Source organism: Phymastichus coffea, unplaced genomic scaffold (assembly GCF_024137745.1).
Source record: "Phymastichus coffea isolate CEN01 unplaced genomic scaffold, Cenicafe_Pcof_1.1 PCOF00135, whole genome shotgun sequence".
NCBI lineage: Eukaryota > Metazoa > Arthropoda > Insecta > Hymenoptera > Eulophidae > Phymastichus > Phymastichus coffea.
Window position 1 is genome coordinate 419,941 of NW_026706946.1, and position 25,781 is coordinate 445,721.

Here is a 25,781-nt window from a genome sequence, read left to right on the forward strand (position 1 = left end):
TTTCTAAGAGAATCTGAGACATATTTGCAAATCGCTACTGCGGTTGGTTCAATAGGCTACGTGACACTTATTGACATATTGTGTACGGCATGTAACATGGGACATGCTTCAGACATCTGATATTACTTTTATAGATAGTTAATACGAAGGAAAATTAAAGTTACACTCGCTTTCATCTGTGTGCTTTAATTAAATCATTCTAATATTCTTCTTTGAATATTCATTTGTCAAAGTCCACACATTCCACTGATATGACTACTATAGTACAAAATATTTATTCCATAGTACTGCTCGTTCCGATTGGCTGTCTTAAATTATAGAAGATTATTGATAGTACATGATAATAATAAAATAGCTATTTACATGTTCAATCGGATATGTATCAAAAGTATTTATTCGTCACGTCGAATATTTCTCGTCACTAAACTTCATAACAACAACGAAAAATTACAAGAGACGGCAATGATTGACAAAAAAGAACACAAGTGACAAACTATATAGGCAAAAAATGAAAGATAAAAGGAAATCTTTGTCTAAGAAATAAATACGTAAATGGCTAAATATCAAGAACTATTAAATTCGATTAATACTGTAATCAGTCCCAGTACATTTTGATCAATCAAATATATAACTTAAAAAGTCGATGATCACAAAGAAAAATAACGAAATAAAGATGATATTAATAATTATAATAATGAATAGTACGCCAATCTTATTGACAATCTAACAAGAAAAAAATGTACAATATACATCAGTCGAATTCTTAATGGTGTTCAAGATCAACCATAACGATAGTCTCAGGCGGGCTATGGACATTTGGTCTCGCTCGCCTAAGTACTCGCTATACGAAATTCTGAGGGTTGCAGAGATTCTTACTGACTCTCTTGAGCATTTTGCGTAACACTTGCTCGAGACAACGGCGGAACGTGATACCGCACATAGCGTACAGTAGAAAATTAACACTAAAATTCGTATAATATAGCAGCATAAAGAACTGCTGCAAACACCACAATAACGCTGGGGTGTCCTGGCCTGTTAGAGTGAAGAAGAAGACACACAGACGAATTACGTAGCTGAAACAGACGCGAAAGGAAAAATAACATATTTTGAGGCTCACTTGCTCGTCTTGGAAGGAATCATATAAATTTATATTCCTTATCATTCTTTCCTTTAATCAACACTTCTCATTTGAACGTGTAATCTGTTCTACGACTCAGATCAAAATATACATTTGATCTTGTTACTTAGGAGGCTAGTTTATTCTGCTCACATACGTATTTCGCTAGCATGCTACGTTCGCGCAACTGAAGGTAAACCGTAATTTTAATAAATTGTAATATGGACTCGCCTACTAGTACCATATAACTAGACGAACGTATATAGCTATGTCTCCTGAAATATCAAAGAAGCAGCAATAGTTCGCCCAGAAGATATTTTCCCGAAAAATAACTAACCATAACATTATTAGGCAGAGCTACAAAGATACTTGTGCATAAGCTTAAAGCTCTTTTGTCTAAATATTTTATTGTAATATTAAATAAAATATAATATTCATGGAAATTCGGAAAGATTGGACTGTTTATGTAAGCTATTAAGAGAGCTTCAATTAATTTTATTAATTTATAGTTCATGCTAACAACTCACTGTGTCGTTTTCAACTACTAAATCACGGAAAGACGAGCCGTAAGTGCGGATTTAAAGGCAGCGCTATAAAATGATGAACGATACATGTATCATTAAGTCTCACTTAAAGCACTAGTATCGTCATATTCTAAAACCTACCTGGGTAAATTTAGTAGGACGAAAACAGTGCTGATAAGAAGTAGCAATTTAGTAATGCTATGCTGATTATGCAAAGAGCTTGCAAATCTTGACGATGACCTCATGTCTGAAAAAGCGAAGATATTATGTTCATTATCATTTATTTGGTATTATACTTTTGTTTTCCAAAGAAACAAAATAAAAACATCTCTCCGACTTTGTTTCAATATGTTAATCGACTGATAGTGTCGGAATGAAACGTAAATAGAATTATGTTATTGAACGTTGCAGTAATGTATTGAAATGCGTTTGATAATAATTCTAAAAATAAGCTCAAATATTAGTAAATCATATACCTTCATAGACTTCGTCTTGATCCGTAAAACGAAATATTCTTGGGCGATAGACCAATACAATAAAAATAAAAAGAAAGCTAACATAAAAGATTCAACTCACCTGAGCTACGAGATGAGTTGTCGGTCATCTTGTATGCACTCGTAGGAATCGAAAGTGGAATGATAGTAGAGGGTGTAGTAATCGCCGGAGTTGGCCGAGAACCACCCGAACGAGAATTGTTTGACGAGCTGTTGTTTGACGACTGAAATGACTGCTGCGATGGTTGTCGTCGACCAGCAATACCATTCTTACTGTTACTGCTACTTGCGCTCTGCAACCAAAAAAGTTTGCTCTCTCTCTCTCTCTCTCTCTCTCTCTCTCTCTCTCTCCCTCCCACCCTCCCACCCTCCCACCCTCCCACCCTCCCTCCCTCCCTCCCTCTCTCTCTCTCTCTCCCTCTTTCTCTCTCTCTCTCTCTCTCTCTTAAATTAAGCTTCTGGTAAATCATGGTTTCTTCGTGTGCCTGACAATTCGAGGACCGATTAATTTTATTTGCGTTAAGGCCCATTTTAATCATTAGCTATTCTGTTACTGTAGTATGAAATTTTTCGTTGAAATAAAGTAAGTGCAAATCTACTCTATAATCTTACTTAAATGTTTTCAACAATAATATCCATCTTCATGTGATATTTTTAATTTTGTTGAAAATTATTCGCTGTTGTTGTAACATCAATTTCAAATCGTAATTAAATAAACGCAATCTCGATTTTGAATGGTTTACGTAATCATAAATAAACGTATTTTTTAGTATAATTGTTTAAAATACCAGAATTCAAAAGCCTTAGTAACATAGATAAATATATCTATACATTTTTACTATTTTTGCGACGTTACTTTTAGAGAACAGTCCAAATAAAAAATGTGTAAAACTACATAATTTGCGAAGTCACATTTTATTCATTCTACGCCTAGAAAGATAATCAATTAAAGTATATTTTTGCACGTAATCCAGTATTTTTGATACATGAATTTATATTTCGTCCAAACAACACGTTTTTGTTTTTGCTTTCATCGCAAAAGAAAGTGTACATAATAGGAAAAATAATGTTTGACGATGAGGCATACCAGAACATTATTTCTTTATCATTTTGAGATGGAAAAATTGCGATTTACAGTTATTTTTGAAAAAATTTTTTATTTTTTATAAAATTTTTTATAAAATGATCAATATATCGAAAATCAATTTTAAATAGAAAGTAGTTGTATGGTCTCTATTAATATTCAACATTTTATTCAAATTTTTATAACCATGTAACTAAGTATATTTAAAATGAAATTAGAAATTTAGTGCAGTATCTTTGAAAAAAACTGAAGGTATCGTGATTTACGTGTTTGTTTACAATTTAAAAATTAAATACTATTATTACAGATAATAGTCATAAAGGTCATACGACGCGCTTGCATTGTTAATACTAACTTTTCCAAGTTGATAAAAAAACATACTTCGGACTTGAAAAAATTTAGGGTATGAATAATTGTTTTTACAAATATAAAACTCTAATTATTTTTTATAAAACTGCATAACAAGATGAGCTATTCATTGAAAACTAAAACAATAATATTTCGGTGTCTCCTAATGGTCGTAGAAAAATCGCTTTTTTTAATTAAAGATCTCTTCATTTCTAATCGAATGACTTTTATTTGATTCCAATGCCGTAATTGCTACATAGTACAATTCTATTTTGCAACTAAGTTTTACATTTTCAGCTTTTTCTTGTACAATAATTATAGAAGAATTCTGAAAAAGTTATTAATAGATATTTAGATATTACAATGGTTAATTTTCCTGATATTTGATTAGGGTGAGGATAATATGCCGTTAAAGTTGTAACTGTGTGGAGATGTAGCTCGTGAAAAATTACTGAAAACCGAAAACGATTTATGATAACATTTATAATAATGGAAAGAAGAGAAATAGTGAGAGCTGGAAATTCACTTAATTTTAATAATATTATAATAAATTTAATTATATATAATACAGTTAACTGTACTGTATTGTAACGTAACTGGCTACGAGCTATTCGTTTTACGGGAGAAATCAGCCTGAAGAGGTCAGCAAATGTGCTGACGAAACGTTGCTGAATATAATTAAAATTAAGTGAATTTCCAGCTCTCACTATTTCCCTTCTTTCCATTATGTATTACAAATTTTATCATTTAAGAAAACTATAAGCGAATCAAGACAGTATGTTACGTATTGAAAACGATTTATATTATTTGCTATAGAAAGATGTACGGATTCAAAGAACACTAATGACATGTATGAAAAATGGTCGAATATGTGATTGTTTATATTTTTTAACATTCTTGCAAGTAATGCAAGATATTGTTATTCAAAAGAACTTACTTAATTTCGATATATATTGATTTGTTTCTGATATTTTCTCAGGAATATCTAATGCGGCCAGGCTCATCTCAATATAATAACTAAAATATAGGATATAAGCAAATAACTAAAAGAATTATAAATAAACACATCTCTCGTCGGTCAACATTATTTTTTCCCATTGTGCATATGCTTCTTGTGTGATGAAAGTAAGAATAAACGCGCTGTTCAAACAGCACATTTGTTATATATAATTATGTTTTCGTACCAAGACGACTGAACTAGTAATGCTTATATGGTAAATGTAATAAAATAACTTTTTTTAATTGTTTCTTAAGCAAACACCATCATGTGAATCTAGCCAAATCTTTATCTATTATATTTGGTCTCGTTTTTAAAAAGCTTTTTTTGATTTTTACAATATTATTTTATTTAGGGGAAAAAGATTTTTTTTATTTGTGATTTCATAAACATATAATCGCATTGATTTATTAAAAACTTATCAAACATAAGTTATTGAAAAAATTGCTTGAAAAGTTTTAGTTGTGAAATTAGTCTATCAAAGTTTCTTTTTCAATGTTTCCATTTATAAAGATTTTTTTAATCAATTATCTCAATCAAGTTTTGTAATCTATTACCTTAATGTATATATTTGCTATAATGGATATATTTGCTGATTCAAATGTTAGCATATTTTATGAATAACACTACGTATATTGTACTAAAAAAAATTACGTAGAAAACTTTTCGCCATTTTATCTAAGATTTCGAATATCTTAATAAACTAGAATCAAATATATTGAATCACAGTAATTGGAATATGCCTTCTAGTTTTATTCATATAATGTTAATTAATGTCATTTGCATTGAAAAATGCATGATCAACAATATTAGACTATAATTAAATTTAACCATAAAGAGAGGTATCAAACTATCTATAAAATGAATCTAAACATAAAACAAACGTAGTGATTTCCATATGGTTTTATATAAAAATAGAATATTAAGTATACATTTACAAGCAAGAAATGTTTTTCCTTCCGTTGTGGAATATACCACAGAATTTTCCTTTATACTTATTCTCAAATGCTTTGTATTTTCATTCGGCCATCTGTACAAACTAAAACAATAGAATACATTTACATTTAGTTTATTCAACTATCAAAAATAGATATGTTGATACTATTAGAATTGAACTCCGAACTCTCTCAGATCGTTCATGTTACGTTGTTCCATTTATTGTCTTGTTGAAACTTTTTAACAATAAAAGCATAAAATTAATATCGAAATTTTTTCTGAAGATTGAATTTTACAATTTAAACTAAGTTTTTGCAAAATATTTATCCAACCAATCGTACCAAATAACCGAACTTCAAAACGAATGGAAATATTTATATTCACCAATTTCTATAAAGAAAAAAATAGGCTTAAAATACGATTTCGTTTGGATAAGATATTACAGAGCAATCAAATTATTAATCCAGTCATCTTTAGATAATGATATATTATGCAAGTAGTTGACGGGAATCTTTTAGGTTTTTCAATTCGCATTTTTCACCGACGATCAAATCATTTTCAGAACTATAATTTCTCTCTTTTAGATAAAATATAAAAAATCAAAGGATTTATACTTTTATATTATATTGTAGTTGCTGTACAGTACAAAATAAAAATAAATATCTAAGATTAAGGACATGTGCTTACAATGCATATTTCTACCCAGATTGAAATTTTTATAGGTGACTATTCTCGGAATAAGACGGCAAATTTTTAACTGTTTTATCACGTGTGTATGTGTGTGTGTGTGTGTGTGTGTTTCTGTGTTTCTTTATTTTTTCTATATGATCCCATCGCCGAAAGCAAGATTAGTCCTAGTTAGATCGTAACTAGGACGTGAAGAGTTCTACAATCATATTATATGATGAAATACACTAAATTTGATTTATTAACGTTATTTTATATTCTATGTTTTGAAACATAAAACTGTGATAAATAAAATAAGATTCATACAAATCATACTGCGTCACGACCGCACGAAGATTAAGCTCAAAATTAGTTGTTGTATCTAAGGCAGCCTCCTGTTCTATGGAGTTATGAAAGCCAAATAGGATCGAAAAGCAGTTGGAGCCCGTTGCATGTTAACCATGACGCCGTAATAACTGACTCAAAACTAAAGAGCTTTACGCGCACGGAGAAGGGAAGAGCAGACGTACGTAGGCCGACTTACCGGTACCGGATTAAGATTAATCCCAGAGCGTTCGCGGCTTGGGCATCTAGTCTCGCTGAAACCCAGATTCGGCGTCTCACCAAATCTCTGACTAAAGTTGAACAAATTCCTCATGATCATGCTGTTCATGGTGATGATCATGACGAGCGGTGCCATGAGACTAGCCACGCTGTCGACAATGCTGACGATGCGCATTGTCTCCAGATAATCGTACTTCATGTCGCACAGCTCGATACCGTCCGGCTGCATCACCACACCGGCCGTCACGAAGCAATACGAGTGGCTCGCCAGTGCCAACACCACCAGCACTGTCACAATAGTTTTCGCGCGCGCCGTAGTGCACAGGCCCGGCCGATGCAGCGGATACTGCACGGCGATAAAACGCTCCGTGGTGAAGGCCACGATCAGCCAGACGCTCAAACTGCTGCAGACCGAACTCACGTAGACGACGCTCTCGCACCAGCCGTCCTCGTTGAATACTCGCCAGCCGAGGTTGTTGTTCAGCCAGACGAGTAGCAGCGAGAACAGGAAGCTGAAGTCCGCCGTCGCCAAAGCGGCCAGGTAGTAGCTGGAGCTGCGCATCTTGAGATGGCTGGTCAGAAACACGAAGCAGGACAGCATGTTACCGATCAGACCGAGGAGTATGATGAACGGTATGTAGAACTGGTGCGAGAAGTCGAGCAAGAAGAAGAACGACATGCAGGCTTCGTCGAGCTCATCGTCGAAGCTGGCCGCGTCCATTGCGCCGACGGTCCAGTTGCGAACCTGTTGCGCCGACTCGTCGGTCACCGTTGACGAATTGCCGCCAGCGTCGTAGCCGCCAATCGAGCGCCTCGTTCGTCTCAGCTCGCTGGTCAGAGCGCCGTATCGCCTCACCATCAGATGCCATAGTAGTCTGCACATTTTTCCCTCTCGTTTTTTGCCTCGTGCTTTCGCTCTATTCGAATGGACTCATCGACGCTGACGCATTTTTAGGAGCAATGCTGCGCAATGGGCGTGTTGCTCGAACGGAGATGCAAAGTCGACTGAGCGTGCTAGCCGCTACGGCCAAGCGCTCGGCTGCACGTACAGTTCACCGCTCGCATGCGCGTCTGAGACTCGAGATACGTTGTGGGAGGGAAACACCTGTTCCAGCAGTAGTACGTCGTCGTCATTGTGCACCGCTCAATGCAATCGCATTGCGAGGCTGAAAATCATCGATCATGATCGATGATGACTTTATGCAAGATTGTCGCCCGTTTACCGGTTGTTCTTACTGATCGTCGCAAGCTTGCTGCTCCTGTTTTCGTCCCACTCGAATGACTTGCGAGCTTTTTCGTAAAAGCACGCCAGTCACCAGAATTTCTCGTATGGTTATATTCATCGAGATGTTCATTGAGAATATTTCGTAGCTTTCTTCCGCTGTTCTATTAATCTATGTCACTCTGTGCCGTTTTTAACGTCACGTAAGTGCTCCTATGCGCAACCACCTGTGCTCAAAGGCTTGTGTCCATGTCTGAAGTTACTTGTTTTCAAATCATTAATATTTTCTTCTGAAGAGCGATGTTAGATTACGTAGATAGTAAAAGCTTCAGTCAGAAAAAATTTCGTTCGTGACAAAACCACGGGTTTTGCGAGCGTTGTATTTGATCAAAGGTTCGGGAAGGATAAATTTTCTTTTATCGACTTTGACGATATTCACGTTAAAAATAATGGTTTTGTTATATATAAAATATAAATCTCTTTAAGGATATCAATAATTTACAACAAATCTCCTCATCATGAAGAGACATCCTCTGGTAACATCGATATTCGCTTTTGGTCCAACACAATCCTCTTGATACAAGAATAATTCCGTTTAGGCTTATTTTCAGATGAAAATCATTTTAGGCCAAGAAGAATTTTCTTATTATAAGAATACTTCTTTGTTTTAATGCAATTATAACGGTTATTGAAAGTTAACAGTGAATTTACTTATTTTAATATACGAGTTAAACGACTATTGTATCAATGACAACGGTTTTTATTGCTAATAGCCATTATCATTATAAGTGTATAAAATAGTTGACAATTAAAATATCTTTTACGTTGTACTTTTTCAACTATTTATCTAATATACATGCAAAATTTTTCACTGAAATCCTAAAGATATCAATTTCTCTATGATGTTCTTCCCGACCCGATTGATCCAGTTTTATTATAATTAAAACTGGTATTCGCAGACTTGAGAACCTGCTATTTATCATTCATGAATCTTTAGGATTTCTCAGCAATCTATTGCAACGTTGCATAATTTCTCGTGATACTTACCCTAAAAACTATGAGGGTTGGGTTGGATTTCAAAAATTCAAAATGTTTCGATCTGATTGTCATTATATATGTACAATTCCACCAACATGTGCCTATATCAATAACGAATTCATCAAAATTCCCTGTGCATCAGAACTTGTTTCCTTAATTGTAGTCGAGTGTTCCATGATGCATACTTTTGAAGGGAAGACGCGTGCGGGATCGTTTCTCCTCAAAATCGACCCTTTATTGATTTTGATTTTCGTTTTAGTTTTAGTTTTTTTTTTTTTGCCTTGATACAGAATTAATGGCGATCAGTTACCACGCAACATTATATCTCGTTTGCCGTTACTTAATTGAAACTAATAATTTGTACTGTGACAGTACAGATTTAAAGCAGCTTAATCATAATTCACTATTATTTAGTAACTATCAACGAGAATCACAATCTACAATTTGAAGTTGATACTTATTTTTGTAACTGTCCGCTAATGCTTTGATTTATTCAAATTTGGCAAGTAACGCAGCTTTTGATTGACGGAATTAATAGTTGACAACAGCAAACATGGTTTCCGACATCATTCACTAGCTCACAATGTTTGCCGCGCTTTCATATTCACATGTGTCTTCTTAAATAAAACAGGTTAACTTTCATTTGTCGTTCTGCGAACAAATTCATTCAGCGTGCGGCTCTTTTGTCATCCCTTGCATTTCGCTGATAAGGAGATTCGACGAATTTCTTGTCAAAACAATGCAAAATATTTCATTTTAACAGAATGTTAATGAAAAAAATACTGTCATTGATGATCCCGCAAACAGACAAGTTTTAGCACTGTCTCATTTTATCAGGTTACTCGAGCAACTGCTTCATTCAACAGTTCGTCACAAGCCTTGTTCAGTAGTACTCAAAGGGGACGCAAAGCGACGGATTCGCATGAATGTCACGTGAAAGCAACTGTATACTTGCTTTCATTTGCTTCACCTTGCTATCAATTGCTTTCAGTGCTATCGCGTGCTCAAAGCTACGTGCTGCCGGCTAAAGAGCAAGTGGCAGCCAAGCGGGAAGCCTTTCGTGGCAGTGCACACCTACGTATTGAATCCTAAATCCATAACTATGGGCCAGCTTTACGGAGAATTCGACGCCAATACACACGAGTGGTAAGGTTTTTCCTGAAATATAATAAGCTCGATTGTTAGAGAAGGTAGTGAGCATAGCTTGCTACTACAAAGAGAGTGTATAAAACGAGGCAATTTGCGATGAACCAACAGTCGCAACGAAAGATTTCATAAGCAATTTTAATGAAATATCAGTCCGACCTCTTATTTATTTTGCCATGTACTTTCATGTATTTTCATTCTATGTATAATGAGAGCAAGTCCCTTGTCTTTACGCCTATATTTAAAATTTCTGAATAATAGTGAGATAGCAAACTGCTTCAAAATATTCATTCAAGCCTTAGAAAAAAAGATAAAAGAAAATGTTGTTACCACCACAGGACCGATGGCATTCTATCGACGTTAATTCGTTCGGGTACAGCGGCAACCGACGACGACAAGAGATGGTACGTCTTTGACGGCCCAGTCGACGCAGTATGGATTGAAAATATGAACACAGTGCTGGATGACAACAAGAAGCTCTGCTTATCGTCAGGGGAAATTATGCGTCTCACACCCACGCAAACAATGATATTTGAGGTCGAAGATTTGCGCGTTGCCTCACCGGCCACCGTTTCCAGGTTCGTCGCACTTTACTCGTCGTTATTTTGTAACGAAAATGTAGGCCACAGCTCGTAGAATTTTGGAAGGCTTTTGATCAATCGTTCATTTGTAAAGCTCACTTTAGACATGATCAACTCTTGGCTTGAACTGACCAAAATTATTTTCCGTCAATAGTTTGCTTTGTTTATTTATTTGATTCTGTTGTACTCGGCAGAATCAACTCTACATCCAAAAAATTATTTGTCCTTTGAAAGAATTAAATTAGGTCAACTTTAATTGCCTTTAAGTGACCCCGATAGCTGTGTATCGAAGTTTCTCCGGGGGTTTTCATTCTATTCGAAAATCCAATGAAATTGGCAACGGTTGATTGACTTGATTATCGATTGTGTATTGACTTCCGAAATAATATTCAAGTCAACAATTTGCTGGTATTATCGTTCGACAAACAAACCTTGAAAATATAAAATCAATTTCTGAGTTAAAAAACTTTGGAGTTGTGAGATTGAAAGTATCATTAGACAAAAGCCTGTGAGAATATTGGCTAAAAACAATTCGCTCAATAAAACGCCAGATGCGGCATGGTCTATTTCGAAGCGCAAGGTCTAGGAATAAATCCCTTCATCGATTGCTGGATCGAAAAATTGCCTAAAGTAAGTACCTGTTCTTTCCAATATCCATTGACGCAGACAGCAAAAAAAAAAGGAATACGCTTGCTCTTACTTCCATGCTACAGAACATGTCGGCTCAGGCAGCCAGAGTCTCGGAATTGGCTTACTTCTTCTTGCCGGCAGGCTTGGCCTTTTTACGCTCGAACCTGAAAGAAATCGTGTCTAGTGTCGATTCTGGCCTTGTTCAGTCGTATATTAATTTAATGAATTGCCAGATCGGAGCGTTGAAATTACAAGAGGGAAAAGCTTTTCCTGGTAAACTAGAGACGGTTCTGCGACGATAATTTCATCAATACATTCACGTTTGTCGACACGCAGTGCGGATCATCGAGGCCTGGTCGCTGTTCGCGCTGGTATGGAGCGTCGGTGCTACTTGCGATTGCGATAGCCGCTATTTATTCGATCAATGGCTGAGACAATTACAGAGTCAAGTCGCACTCGATTTGCACTTTCCTGCCGATGGCTTAGTCTACGATTACAAGTACGTTAACCATTTCATTGCTATGGTCCTTTCTTTTTCGTCTATCCACTTGACACGCCGATGTAATAAAACAGCCGAGCACAATTTATCAATATAGTAACAGATTACGCTCGATTGCTTCGCTAAATTAATTATATCATGAATTAAAAGTCGACTCATTTACTATCTTGATCCAAATTGCAATGCAGACTTTACACTTAGCGACCATTCTGATAACAGTCAATGTTCACCATCATCTTCGAGAGACATCTTAATAACGCAGTTTTATTAAATCTTCTTCCAAGGCTTCACTATGAAGATACGTCGGAAGAACAATGTGATATTTACTGGATCAAATGGTTTGATATCCAGACGATTGATTTGACGATAAGCCCCGAGAAGAAGTTCTCTGGTAAGATTACTGCCTGCACTTGGTGAAATTCAAGTAGCAGCTATCAGTTAATTAAAATTACTCATGTAAAAAAACAGATATCGAGGTCCCGACGATCGATATGGTTCGTAATTCAGCACTCATTGATCAACTGCTCGGAAGGGAATGCAACGTTCTATGTGTCGGACCTACCGGCAGTGGCAAAACCCTCACAGTAGCAGCCAAACTCTCCAGAGACATGCCCAAGAAGTTTATTTGCGACTTTGTCGTATTTTCCGCGAGGACTTCGGCTAATCAAACACAGGTCCCCCCCCCCCCTCCATCTCTCACTTTCTCCCTCCCTCAACTATTCAAGACAAGAGCAACGAAATAACTTTATTATTATTCATTTTCACTATTAATTTTCACATACTTAAAGTTTTATTATGTAAATAGATGAAAATACCAATACAAGTAAAGATAATATGCAACTAAAGTAACGTTAAACAGCGCAAGTACAAAGAAGGCTCAGAGCAAGAAAAGAAAATGTGTCTTGCCTTAACAAGCGTGTCAAGCGATCTGACTAATTGCTGTTGAGCGAGTTGACCCCCGAAAACTCTTCGCACTCCCGTCTTTTCTCTCTCGCGTCAATCTTTCGAGGCCCCAGAGGCTCCAGGGGGCCCCAGGACCTCCAAAACCGTGAACGTCACCTTTTTTCGGAATTTTTTGCCAACGATCAGGTAGCCAGTTATGTTGCTCCTCGACAAAGATAAGATTGGTGTCTAGTGAGGAAGGAGTTAGTAAGAATAATGATGGTCATGTGAGTGTTTATTTCAGTATTTATCCGATGACAGATGCTTTCTTTTACTAGTCCAAGCAATAGAGCAAAAGGTAAAAATTTCTTGCTGTTCCAAAATAGTACGCGAAACAGTCTTTTCCGAGCTCTATCGCCTGAACTATAGTATTTCGCCGGCTATAGTATTTCGTATCGCTTCTAGAAATTATTGCGTGAGCACCTAAAAGAGCTGTCATTCGCTCAACAGTTGAAACTGTACTGATCTGTTTTTTCGTCAACTCCCCGCTCCCTCGTTAGATTCGGCCTGAAGGGGTCTTCGAACCTCTGGTCGCACGCACGTGTCTACTCCCCCCCTCCCCGCACTCGTGTCTGTAATTGCCTACAGCCACAGACATGCTCTTGTGCAGTGTCTACGCTTAACGACAATTCCAGGGATCAACAGGTCTTAGCAGCCTCGGAGTAGATCTTCGAGGTGTAGTGGCGCACGGCTCTGACCCCCTAACGGACGGTGGCGGAGAGCGCACACGTCAGGTTCCCCTCAGTCTTTGGTCCGTTTTATGTATCTCACTGATGTTGCGTAACAATGATTCTCGGCAGTCGCACGCAACACACTCAATAAATGCGCTTCTGCCACCGTCAAGCCAACGCTTATGCCGGCCCCGAAGGAAAAACATTTCACACTAGTCTTTTGTTACGCACGAGCGCGAAAAGAAACCAGAGGGCATTGCATTAGCCTTTGGGTTTTCCCCAAACCGTCTACCGGATCGTATGTGTCGCACGGATGCGTTGCTTATGCGCGTATCCTAGATCATCTGGAACAATGTCTTAGGACTCTATGACACAGAGTTTGTCTCGACAATAAAATCGGGGTCATAGCCCCGATTTCCACCGAGGTAGCGATGTATTTATCTATCTAACGATGAGCACACACGCTGGATGAGCTTCGTGGAATAACGGCTTTTTTTCTAATGATAATTTAATTGACAGTGCAATTATCAGTTCGCTCGATCGCAATATACATTTTTCTCATGTACACTGCGCCTGTCGTCGTACCCTCATAAAAATCAAAGTTTCGGGTTGACAACGAGCGTGCTTGATTATTTTATGATCGAAACGTGTTTAACAATTAAATGTATACCGCGCATCCGTCCTTTCTATCATCCACGACAACCCCTGCCTTCCTTCATGTTTACTCAGCTTACTCACTTTACTGCAATACGTATGAAAAGAAACTTTGACGGTCCTTGATATCGAAATATATGAAGTGCAGGATGTAATCGACAATAAGCTGGACAAGAGGCGAAAAGGTGTATTTGGTCCACCGTTGACGAAAAAGCAGATATTCTTTATTGACGACCTGAATATGCCAGCACTGGAGACCTATGGGGCTCAGCCACCGATCGAGCTTCTACGACAGTTAATTGATTTTGGAGGTAAATTGAAGCAAAACTAATTTTATGTTGCGTGACTTGACGTCATTTGCCCGAAAACATGTTCAGCGATTTCTCTTAACAGTGGAAAGCCTTTAAACGTAAAGTGGTGCAATGATTGTTTACTTGTGTCGCCAAATACAATAATTGAATAAACGACCTCTGTATTGAACCGTCGATCTGACAAACTAGAATAGAAGCTTCCTGCGTACATTTTTTGTGCATACTTCTAGAATATTCTGTTACTATTAATGTTGAATCGGGCTCTTCATGTAGAACTCAGTTTGCCTAAGGTGCACGTTTCTACGAAATACAATAAGACAGTAGTTGGCATTTGAATCAATTAAGGAATTTCAAATTATGACATCTTCTATTGTGAAGCCAACACAGGTGCAATCCTCGCGTTTAGAATGACTTGTTGGGAAAGAAAACAAATTGTTGCGAGAAAATCGATTCGTGGACCGAGACATCAACCTTGAATACGAAATAGAATGCAATTTTTTTTTCTTTTCATTTAGATGCCATTATTTTACGGATAAAAAAACGAAAACGGAATAAAAATGCCGCTTTATCGATATTTATTGTTTAATATTTTTTCAGGATGGTACGACAGGAAGGAAATTGGCTCGTTTAGAAAAATCGAGGACGTTAATATTGTAGGTGCCATGGCACCTCCCGGTGGAGGTCGCAACTCTGTGACTGCTCGCTTATTACGGCATTTCCATTACATTGCCTTTCCCGAGATAGAAGACGAAACAAAGGTAAGAGTAAAAAATGTCATAAAAATGTCCATTCATTAACTTTTCAAGCTAATGAATGGATTGAGATCGATTCAGGTTTCATTTCAATTGATTGTGATTATTTAAATATTTTGCGCATACTGCCATAAAATAACGTTATTTCATTATTAAATATAATGTCATTAAAGTTTAGTTCATGTAATGAAATAACACAAATGATACAGGAATCATTTAAATCCGATAATAATTAAGGTAATTTAATCAATATTTGTACTGAAAATTAAATTATTTGGAACGTCAATGTGTGATAAAATTGGAGTGTTGCAATGATTATGCCAATAAAATTCGAAAGATTTTTGTCAGATAATCCATGAGAAGATGTCGCAATTGAGCATGCGACAACACTGAAAGTTCGAAGAGAAAGTAGGTACGGCTGAATAATTCGCAGAGAGGCTCATTACATAGTTTCCAAGCCACCACATTAATAAACAAAGAACCAAGAATTTTACCACTGCTCTTTCCAAAGAAATGTAAATGCTTCGGACCTTGAAGCAAGCAGGCAGATCACAAACGCCGCGATCATTCGGTTTTATTCCACTGAAGGTGGCGCACCCCCTCTAGAATAATAATTGAAACTCGCGGGGTACATATGCACTGTCGCGAGCGATTAGCCAACTGTTTGCTCTGCCTTCATATTTTTTCCTTAAGTCGAGTAAACTCCAGCCGCTCAAGGACCTTCTCGTTTTCTTTTTTTTTCTACGCTGCTTTTCAGAACACCATTTTCGGAACAATCCTTGCCGCTTGGCTGAGCAGGACACAGCTGTCGCTCGAAGATGTACTCGAACCTCTAGTCACAGCGAGTCTGCGCGTTTTTAAGACGGTTTGTCAAGAGCTCCTGCCGACTCCAAATAAATCACATTACACTTTCAACGTGCGGGATTTAGGCAAAGTCTTTCAAGGACTTCTAATGGCTAGCCCAGCTCATGTGAATGTTAGTACATGTGTTTTTTCCGAGATTTATTCATATTTGAGCAGCTCGGCGTTTATGGCATTAGCATTAATTATGAATTGATGATGAATGTATTCCATCATTTGACGGAAGTACAATGGACATTTCTACAAACGCAACATATTTTTCAATTGGATAACTTTGTCTTAGAAAAGGTTTTGTATTAAAACGATGAAATACATTCAACTGGGTAATCTGATTGCATTCTCACTGTTATTTAGCAAAACTTTATTTCTGTTAGTCAGTTTTACGCAAATTGCCTCGATGGTGCAAGTAAAACGATATGTTTTAGTATTTTTTACAAGGAAAAATAAAAGAAAACAGCGAATACATAAAAAAGTTGTACATGTACTCGTTGGCATCAAAGTATTAAAAAATAGATTCAACAATATTTTTCGATAATCTAGTTTAACTATATCGACGGTCCAAAATAGCTTCCTCAAACTTTTCAAATAGTTTATGAACATGAAACCAACTTTAAGTAATCTGATAGAATAAAACCACCAATAAACCAATAAAAAATGAAGGCAATTGTTTATAAAAAATAACAATTGGTCCATGTTCCAATTCAGTTATTCACTAATATCTATTCAAATATATTTATTGAACTTTCTATCCTATTCAATCTAGAAACTACAAGACTTGTTAGTATTATGGTATCACGAGAATTTTCGGGTATTCAGTGATCGACTGATAAATGACGTCGACCGTAAATGGTTCGAAAATCTACTCTGTGAAAACCTGAAGCGAGAATTCGACTACGACGTGACGCTCCGTGAGAGCTTATTTTACGGGGACTTTTGTAACGTGGACAATCGTTACGAGCGTATTCTCGATATTGAAAAGGTACGACCAATTATTTTTACCCTTACAAAAGTAGCGCAAACCAACGTGTCTATCAATCATTATACTATACACAACGGAATTGCAATGTGCGAAATCCAAGTAAATACTAAATTTAAATTTAATCATTGAATTGAGTAAACTTGAGATAAAAACAATAACGAGCAAGACTGTTCTACAAGAATATTAAAACGAATAAAATGAAACCTGTACAAACTAGTGGTTCCAATTACCGATACCCATTCAAATACACTTTCTGAACAAAGTTAAGCTTGCATTTGTGGAAGTGTTTGTATTGTTCGATCTACGCCATTATGTTAAATTAGAAATGTCAACGAATTTTTATTGCCAGAAATTCCACCTGAGAATCAATAGCCTGCGTCATTGATATTTTAATAAAAAAAGCAATACTTTCCAATCAAGATGCGAGTCACTCTTCTGGAGTATTTGGACGATTATAACAATTCAACGACCGAACCAATGAACTTGGTTCTCTTCGAGGATGCAATGTGCCATATCTGTCGTATAACACGAGTCCTGCATCAATCGCCTGGAAACGCTCTTCTTCTCGGCATGGGTGGTTCAGGTTAGTATTGTTTATTCAAACTTGGTATTATATGAAAAAGAAATACCATTCTATAACAATGCGACGTTCGTATAAGGGTAAAAAACCGTAAAGTTTATTAACAAAACAATTTGTATTTTAATACAAAAAAGAAAGCTGAATAGATGGGAAAGGAAATTAGCTACACGTTGAAATAAAGCGGATACGGTATTTTAAGAGCTTCGAAGTTCCTCATCCTCCAAATTTAAAAATTTTCCATTTGCACAAAAGGAATGAAAAGAAACGTAGTCACTCGATTGATGTAAAAGAAAATGCTAGGTCGTGTTGGAGTGTAGAAATTCATTTAATTGATGTGTCTTATCTCATTCGTAAAGCTTTATGAAAATGTGCGATCTATAAGTAATAAATAAATACAGTAATTTCAGTACATCAATGATTTCGCGTGAAGTGTTTGTTGAATGATTAATGTGAAACTCGCATAAATTAAGCCTTAATTTGCAAGCTGGTATATTTCCATGAAATTCAATTAGGATTATTCACGTGAAATTTACCAACTGAATGTGCACGTATAATTTAATTGTTACCAAGCATGCTCGTTTTGAAATGAGAAACTAATGGCAATGCTAATTATCATCATCAACCAGCATATGTTTCTCAAGCAAAAGTCCCCTTTGAATCAAATGTTTTATTTCAGGTCGACAAAGTTTGACAAAGCTCTCGGCGCACATCGCCGAATATTTCTGCTTCCAGATAAAACTCAGCAAAACATACTCAACTCGTGACTGGAGAGATGACATAAAAGACTTGTTATTGAAAACGGGGCTGCAGCAAAGGTCGTCTGTTTTTTTATTTTCTGATACACAGGTTGGCTCATTTCAATATTACCCAACTGAAATTGTGTCTTTCATACACATTTAGATTGATAAGTGTCCGAATCAATCATTCTTGCCATTAACTTTGAACTCATTTTATCCGCCACTAAAATCATGACAAATTTATTCTATATGAAAATGATCATTTTTATCGGGAAACCACATTGGGTTATTGGGTTCAAAAACAACCAATTAATGTATGCCGCGTGATTACGACAACGTATATTTGCCGATCACATCACTCACGACTCATCAGTACTCGACAGTGATGGAACGACAACACTAACGAATCATAATCGCGTCGTAGTCCGCTCTGTAATAGAGTGTTCGTACCTACTATGATCAATAAAGCACTTTCTCCTTTCAAAGTATTTCGAGCACAAAATTATTTTTCGAAATGTAAACTGTGCGGAATTGATCACTACACAATAATCATCAGAATCAGTTGCAATAAAAAGTAAAAACACAGCCACTTATCACGCATCAAGACCATAAGTCGCAATATAATTTTGTCGCAGATAAAGAGTGAGCTGTTTCTCGAAGACATAAATAACATATTGAATAGTGGAGATGTTCCTAATATCTATCAGACCGACGAACTGGATCGAATATTTCAAGCGATGCGCGGTCCAGTACAGGAGTCAGGTCTGCAGATCAATCGCAGCAACCTTCTCGTTGCTTATCAAAAAGTCGTTCGTAATAACTTGCATCTGGTCATTACCATGTGGTATGTTTCTAGTTCCACCCACTTCTATTTCCACTTTTACGCAACTCTCCTTACTTCCTTTTCGTAGTCCGATTGGTGAAGTTTTTCGTGCGAGAATCAGACAGTTCCCAGCACTGGTCAATCTTTGCACTATTGATTGGTTTGATCCGTGGCCAACCAGCGCGTTACAGGTAATTAATTTTTAATGAACGAAATTTTTCGCGTTGCATTTCAATCAGCAGAGATTTTAGCAAAATAATATAAATTTCAATTATGGGCATCTCGACAAATGTTTGTGCTTCATTAGTAATTGTGGAAACTTTAAGTATGTACCATATTGTAACGTGAAGCTATGGCTCATATTACTAAAGTTCCTAGTATAAAGAGGGAATCGCTAAGCTACGGAAATAAATCATTTGAAAACTTTCTGCAGTCAAAGTTTCCCACACGAGATTCAAATACTTCTAATAAGCATACAATGTAATCGATATCATCGATTACATCGACATTTCAATTCTACATCGATATACAAAATTATTTTTAGAGCGTGGCAATGCAATTTCTAAAGGGCGTGAGGGATGATGCGATTACGGACACAGTTTTGGCATCAATTGTCAAAACTTGCCAATTCATGCATTCGAGCGTGATTAAAGCCAGTGATAATTATCGCCAGGTCAAGTAACACCTTATCATTATTATCGCACGTGTAACGATTCTGCCTTCTTTCTTTTTTATACTTAATCTTATTAATAAACAGTATTTGGCTAATAATTATACCCTTCACAACAGGAATTAAACCGTCACAATTACGTGACTCCGACGTCTTATTTGGAACTGATTTCGAGTTACGGCGAGTTACTTGCTAAAAAACGCAATGAATTGAATTACGGAATATCCAGGCTATCTACGGGTATTTAATTTCAGTTTCATATGAAATTCTTTCTCGTTTTCCCGTTTTCCCCCCTTTTCAGTTGTTTATTACGAATTATTGAAGAGAAAACAAGATTGAAAGTATTGAATCTCATTGGGTTATGCAGGTTTGAAAAGGCTTGCATCGACGGAGGTTGAAGTAAAAGAGTTGCAAATTCTATTGGAGAAAATGAAACCCGAGCTCGAGAAAGCAGCTATAGATGCGGCAATAATGATGGAACAGATTGCTCGCGATACTGTGAGTTCACGAATGTCACTGTCCAACAAAAGATCTGGAGTTAACACATGATATGCGCAGGTTGAGGCTGGAGTGGCACGTGCAGCAGCAGCTGAGCAAGAACGCGAAGCCACGAAATTGAAGCGAGAGAATCAAGCAATCAGAGACGAGGCGGAAGCTGACTTGAGCAAGTTTTTAAACTGCATCAATATGACAATTGTGACTGCTAACAATGCGAAATTTGTCACGCACAGTGGAAGCACGGCCGATGTTAGCAGCAGCCGAGGCAAGTTTAAAAGCTCTCAACAAGAATGACATAACCGAGGTGAAAGCGATGAAACGGCCACCGGTCGGAGTTACACTTGTCATCGAAGCTATTTGCATAATAAAGAAAGTCAAGCCTCTTCGGGTGAGTTGTTCTTGTTTGGTGGAAATTACTTTCCTTTACTGCATTGAAATATTTTTCAAATGAGAAATCATGGTATGTAGATTGCAGCGGAGAAACCAGGCCAGAAAACAAATGATTACTGGACACCTGGCAGCCAAATGCTTGCCGACGCTGGACACTTCCTCGCAATGCTCGAGAATTATAATAAAGATGAGATTACCGAAGATATGATAGAAAAGCTCAAGGTCTATATTGAGAATCCTGGTTTTCAACCGAAGAAGGTGCCTCTATCTTTCTAGCCATTTGCAAAAGTGAATTACGCAGTCTTCTGCATTAGCACGGTTTTTGCCACAATTGCCATCATCCTGATTAATTGTAATCGGCAACATATCCGCTTCATATGGCTACATTTTATTTTAATTGCCAATCCATAAGAAATATTGAAAACCAAGCAAATTTCAAATGGTTGCAAATAACTTGCAACATTACTTTTTTAAATTGAATACGGTAGAGTAAATGTCTCACATGATTCATAACGTGACGTTTGAAAAATGCATGCGAAAAATCAATGAGTAATTAATATAGTTATACTCAATGTTTTATTTCCTAGAATATATTAGTAATATTTAGATAGTTGAAAATATTGCAATTTCCGTTAATTATTCTACTTACACTACAATTGGAACAGTGTTCCCCTTTTCAGCTAACAATGTCAAATTTGTTCAGTATATCGTCATGTTACGCAAATATTTGGATAATACCGATGTTTTTGCGAATTTAACTTAAATCTAAATATTTCGATTCAAACATATTCAAGGTATTGCAAGTTTCAAAAGCTTGCCATTCGCTCTGTTTGTGGGTGCATGCCATGTACAGATATTACTTCGTGCGTCAGCGCGTTGCTCCGAAAATGGAAGCACTCCGAAAGGCTGAGGAAGATCTCGTGCAAACAGAAGCTTTGCTTGCTGACGCGATGGCAAAAGTTAAAGAGGTACAGGAGGGTCTGCAGACGTTGCAAATGCAATTTCGTGAGATGGAAGAAAAGAAAGCAGAACTCGAGAGACAAAAACAGTTATGCGAGGATCGAATGTTAAGAGCGGTCAGATTGATTTCAGGATTAGCCGGTGAGAAGATTCGTTGGATCGACAGTGTTGAACACTTTAAGATTGGATTAACAAACGTCATTGGCGATATTCTTATCTCTGCTGGTGAGTTTCAATTTTGCGAATATAAAAAAAAGTTGGTATGGCGAAAATCTCAGCATAAGATAGTAAAGCCAATTTCATTTACTCATGATTCGGTAACGTGTACTCTTGAAGGTATATTTAAAAAAATGGTATGATATACAAATTAATACGCAGTTGATGACTCGAGTTTCGTTAGTCTACACGTTCAAATAATCTTAGCTTTATCGGGGGGATGGAAACGTTTTACTGTTTTTTTACTGTCAGTTTATTTATTAAATATAAAAATCTTTTCATAGATTAAGACTTTTTTAAATTGAAAATAATGTTTTCATTTTAAGAAATTTTATCTACTGTATTTGCTTGTTCCTTTTTTACTTCTCCTAACGTTTGCCATCGATTTTTGGCCAATTCCTAGTTTACTCTGCAAGTGGCTCATTATATAACTTTATCAAATTCATAATACATTTAACTCGGTATTTAATCCAAGTTTTAAGTCTATTAACATCGCAATGCATAGCTATCGAAAATAAAAAAAAGTAGTAATTCTGCGGCGAGTTATTTAAAAATGAAAATAAATTAAAGTGGTTTTCTAAAGCACAAGAGAAAACCCGAGATTAACTGGTAGAATATTTTATTGTAGTTTCATGTCGAATAAACAACGTTTTACTTATCGTTTTTTAGTCCATCAATACAATTGTATAAATAGTTTCTACATGAACCTTGCCGTCATCTCTTGTTACCGCGTAATAAAATGGATTCAACTTTTGATCTTTCGTTAGAAAATGTTGTAAGACCATTTCATTTGAAACATGTATAAACATTAAAAGAAAAGTATGAATTGACCTACGATGAGATTTCTCAAGAGAAAATTAGACATTAAAATTCTGATTTCAGGCGCCGTTGCTTACCTCACACCATTCACGGATACTTATCGTGAAAACTTGCGCTCCTCGTGGTACATCGTCCTCGGTGAAGGCGTGCCCCATACAAAGGGATGCAGTCCAATTTCCGTATTGGGTGATCCAGTAGAAATTCGTAATTGGCAGATTGACGGTTTACCACGCGACACCCTATCGGTCGAAAATGCTGTACTTCTGACCAACTCAAAGCGTTGGCCCCTGCTAATTGATCCCCAAGGTCAAGCTAACCGCTGGATTAAGAATGTCGTGAGTCTCATCAGTTTCAGATTGTTATCTCTTGTAAAAATGATTGATGCGCACATCCATCGACAATGTCGTGCTAAAAATAGTCAGTGTCATTCGCTGAGAGTGCGCGCAATTTGCCTAATCGTCCATTGTCCAGGGAGATTAAAATTAAGCACGAATCGTTAACATTGCACAGGGCAAATCAGGCGGCTTGTCAACAGTTCGAATGACGGACAGGGATTTGCTCCGAGTGATTGAGAGTTGCGTGCGCTTCGGTCGTATTTGCCTCATTGAAAATGTAGGCTTGGAGTTGGAGCCATCGCTCGATACTGTTCTCATGCGCTCGCTCTTTCGTCAAGCCGGCCAACTGTGCATTCGAATCGGCGACAGCACGGTGCCGTACAACTTTGACTTCCGTCTCTACTTGACCACCAAATTACCCAATCCGCATTACGCCCCGGAAGTAACAGTCAAAGTTCTACTAGTGAATTTCAGTCTTACTGCCAGGTAATTTGTTGCGCATGTCACTGCCATTTGAGGCTGTTACTGAGCAGATTCCGATATTGGCTGGTATTTCCAACACTATGCAATGTCAACGGTGTAAAATTTGACCAAGCAAAACCAAAGCTGCCCTACACCCGTAAAACCAGAAGCCCGTAATAGTCGCGATGCTGCGCAATTTTAATAGGCCTTGGCTTATCGTACAGTAAAGCATTGCTATGTCTACTCGTTCATCCTGCTGCATACAATTAAGAACTTAGATGCAAATTAATCTTGATTAATTTAATGGCAATGAACTACCGGCGTGAGACTAGACATAAAAATCATGGTTAGCCTGGAGAATTGCGGTTTTAGTATTTACGTGCTATTATCTCAATTCAACGTTATTTTCAGCCAATTACCATTAGAGCACAATTTATTATAGTTAAAACTTTTCAGAGTATGTCAATTTGATTTAAAAACGTTGTTGGATTACCAACTTGACATCCAATGGCCCGTAGTTTTTTGAAAACATTGCGTGTTTCGGAGCGTAACTTAACATCAAGTAAAAGTGTATCGAACGATACACATGATACTCGAGTCCGTGAACGCAAACTTTCCCATTGAGAAAGAACCATAAAAAATAGCCAAGCCTTAGAAAGCACGCACACGCCCATTTGATGGGAGAAAAAAGCTCCACGTCATTGACTTTCTTGCACGTGTCCTTTCTTCTTTCTCCGTTGTTTGCTTTGTTGTTTGCAGTGCTTTAACGGATCAAATGCTATCTCTGGTAGTAATGCAAGAACGGCCCGAACTCGAAGAGATTCGCAGTGCTTTGGTTGTATCAATGGCTCAGATGAAACGTGAATTGAAGGATATTGAGGATCGCATACTTCAAAGATTATCCTCATCCGAAGGTTCGCCAGTGGATGATCTTGATCTTATTCTCACCCTAGAAGCGTCCAAAGTCAAAAGTGAGCAAATTAAGGTAAGCCAATATCGATTGCTCTCACTCTCTTGCCCCACCCTCTCACTATTTGCTTGAGAAAATAGAAAAAAATATATAAAGAAAAGTTAATGGCCAAGATTCTAAATTGTGCGGTACGGTCTGTTTTTTTATTCAGTCGAGTAAACAAGTAGAACAACTCGGGATTCGGTCAGACTTCCAGAAGTAGTCTTTATCTGTACTAAAAATCTCGGTGATTAAGAATTAAAAAACGCGTACGTTTTTTTTTCACTTTCTCTTTTTTTTGATGGAAGAATGAATGCGGTTGATAAATTGACTAATAGATTTTTTACTAGAATATAAGAAATATTTTTTTCTGTTTAAAGTATTTAAAAAAAAATATCAATAAGTGACGAAAACTATGCTAAAAGCTATATCATGAAACCGCACTTGAATATTCCATAATTTGTATTTGAAGTTAATTTAGTTTATCGTAGATACTTGATATATCATTCGTATGTCTTTTTTACTCATAGTTGAAAGTCGAAGCTGCGGAGATAACTCAAGCGGATATCGATTCAGCGCGCTCGCTCTACATTCCAGTTGCTGAGCGAGCGCAGATACTTTGCTTTTGTCTGCTCGATCTGCAACAAGTTGACACGATGTATCAATACTCTCTTGAATGGTTTGTACGGATCTTCGTGAATAGCATCATCAGCGCAGATAAAAATGGTTAGCTGATTCAATGTTCTTACTAAAATATTCTTTTTTATTGAATACATGCATCTTAAGCAGCAAATCAGTTTTCACCATTATCCGGCAAAGAATGAATATAGCCTAAAAGTAAACTGCAATAATTTTCTTATTTCTCTCTTTTTAACCGTGATTATAGAACCCTATGGATTTTCGTTTGCCGTTTGATTTACTGATCTTTCCCCAACTTTATACATGTCAAACCAGAGAACAAAACTTATGTAGATTTCTCTGAATTTTAAATTCATTATTATAGACCTCTGTTGAGGCTATAATACCATTTACATTTGCCTAATATGCCCTATCTATTTGCGAACAGCCATAACTTTAGAACGGAAGTGCATTTTTTGACGTAGGACAATTCATTTGGAAGCTACTCTTCTACGCTTTGAATTGAACCATCAAATTGGACGATCAAATCATCAATTTGATGAGACGTGGCTTGAGTTATAATTTTTGCAGCAAACTACTTTTCTTTTACATGCACGAATTACTCGTAGTTTGCCGAATATGATCCGTTCTGGAAAACGAGTTTTGGATGGTAAAAATCATGCAAGACGCTTGAAAATTTATTATAAT

General features: G+C 36.8%; 2 protein-coding genes across 3 annotated transcripts in view; one reads left to right on the forward strand and one right to left on the reverse strand.

Moving 5' to 3' along the window:
• The window catches only part of LOC131671798 (dynein axonemal heavy chain 1-like), a 51,755-nt gene that overhangs the window by 17,877 nt on the left and 8,097 nt on the right, over window positions 1–25,781 (forward strand). Inside the window, exons 23-48 of the mRNA XM_058948522.1 lie at window positions 9,982–10,136; window positions 10,475–10,714; window positions 11,269–11,347; window positions 11,431–11,620; window positions 11,684–11,846; window positions 12,131–12,237; window positions 12,315–12,520; window positions 14,262–14,424; window positions 15,022–15,182; window positions 15,934–16,152; window positions 16,801–17,016; window positions 17,437–17,599; window positions 18,273–18,442; window positions 18,969–19,177; window positions 19,245–19,347; window positions 19,701–19,829; window positions 19,946–20,066; window positions 20,194–20,324; window positions 20,385–20,490; window positions 20,558–20,712; window positions 20,793–20,972; window positions 21,509–21,899; window positions 22,773–23,044; window positions 23,220–23,530; window positions 24,266–24,491; window positions 24,986–25,181. Of these exons, the coding sequence (XP_058804505.1) occupies window positions 9,982–10,136; window positions 10,475–10,714; window positions 11,269–11,347; window positions 11,431–11,620; window positions 11,684–11,846; window positions 12,131–12,237; window positions 12,315–12,520; window positions 14,262–14,424; window positions 15,022–15,182; window positions 15,934–16,152; window positions 16,801–17,016; window positions 17,437–17,599; window positions 18,273–18,442; window positions 18,969–19,177; window positions 19,245–19,347; window positions 19,701–19,829; window positions 19,946–20,066; window positions 20,194–20,324; window positions 20,385–20,490; window positions 20,558–20,712; window positions 20,793–20,972; window positions 21,509–21,899; window positions 22,773–23,044; window positions 23,220–23,530; window positions 24,266–24,491; window positions 24,986–25,181 (4,762 nt within the window). The remainder of the gene's footprint in view (window positions 1–9,981; window positions 10,137–10,474; window positions 10,715–11,268; window positions 11,348–11,430; window positions 11,621–11,683; window positions 11,847–12,130; window positions 12,238–12,314; window positions 12,521–14,261; window positions 14,425–15,021; window positions 15,183–15,933; window positions 16,153–16,800; window positions 17,017–17,436; window positions 17,600–18,272; window positions 18,443–18,968; window positions 19,178–19,244; window positions 19,348–19,700; window positions 19,830–19,945; window positions 20,067–20,193; window positions 20,325–20,384; window positions 20,491–20,557; window positions 20,713–20,792; window positions 20,973–21,508; window positions 21,900–22,772; window positions 23,045–23,219; window positions 23,531–24,265; window positions 24,492–24,985; window positions 25,182–25,781) is intronic.
• On the reverse strand, window positions 711–7,710 carry LOC131671768 (alpha-2C adrenergic receptor-like). Of its 2 annotated transcripts, XM_058948460.1 has the most exons (5): window positions 6,711–7,710; window positions 2,218–2,428; window positions 1,783–1,888; window positions 1,645–1,707; window positions 934–1,073 (listed from the first exon to the last, which is right to left on the reverse strand). In XM_058948460.1, the coding sequence occupies exons 1-4, from the start codon at window positions 7,611–7,613 to the stop codon at window positions 1,662–1,664; spliced, it is 1,266 nt and encodes a 421-aa protein (XP_058804443.1). In that variant the 5' UTR covers window positions 7,614–7,710; the 3' UTR covers window positions 934–1,073; window positions 1,645–1,661. The 2 variants fall into 2 exon arrangements, with proteins under 2 accessions (XP_058804442.1, XP_058804443.1); XM_058948459.1 differs by lacking the exon at window positions 1,645–1,707 and having other exon boundaries at window positions 711–1,073.

What these genes read in the sequence shown, in the direction of transcription:
- LOC131671768 (XM_058948459.1), bottom strand. Translation starts at nt 7,613, where the DNA reads ATGTGCAGACTACTATGGCATCTGATGGTGAGGCGATACGGCGCTCTG. An exon ending in TTAATCTTAATCCGGTACCG is followed by an intron (nt 2,429 to 6,710) that starts GTAAGTCGGCCT and finishes TTTTGGTTGCAG; the next exon opens with AGCGCAAGTAGCAGTAACAG. An exon ending in CAACTCATCTCGTAGCTCAG is followed by an intron (nt 1,889 to 2,217) that starts GTGAGTTGAATC and finishes TCGCTTTTTCAG; the next exon opens with ACATGAGGTCATCGTCAAGA.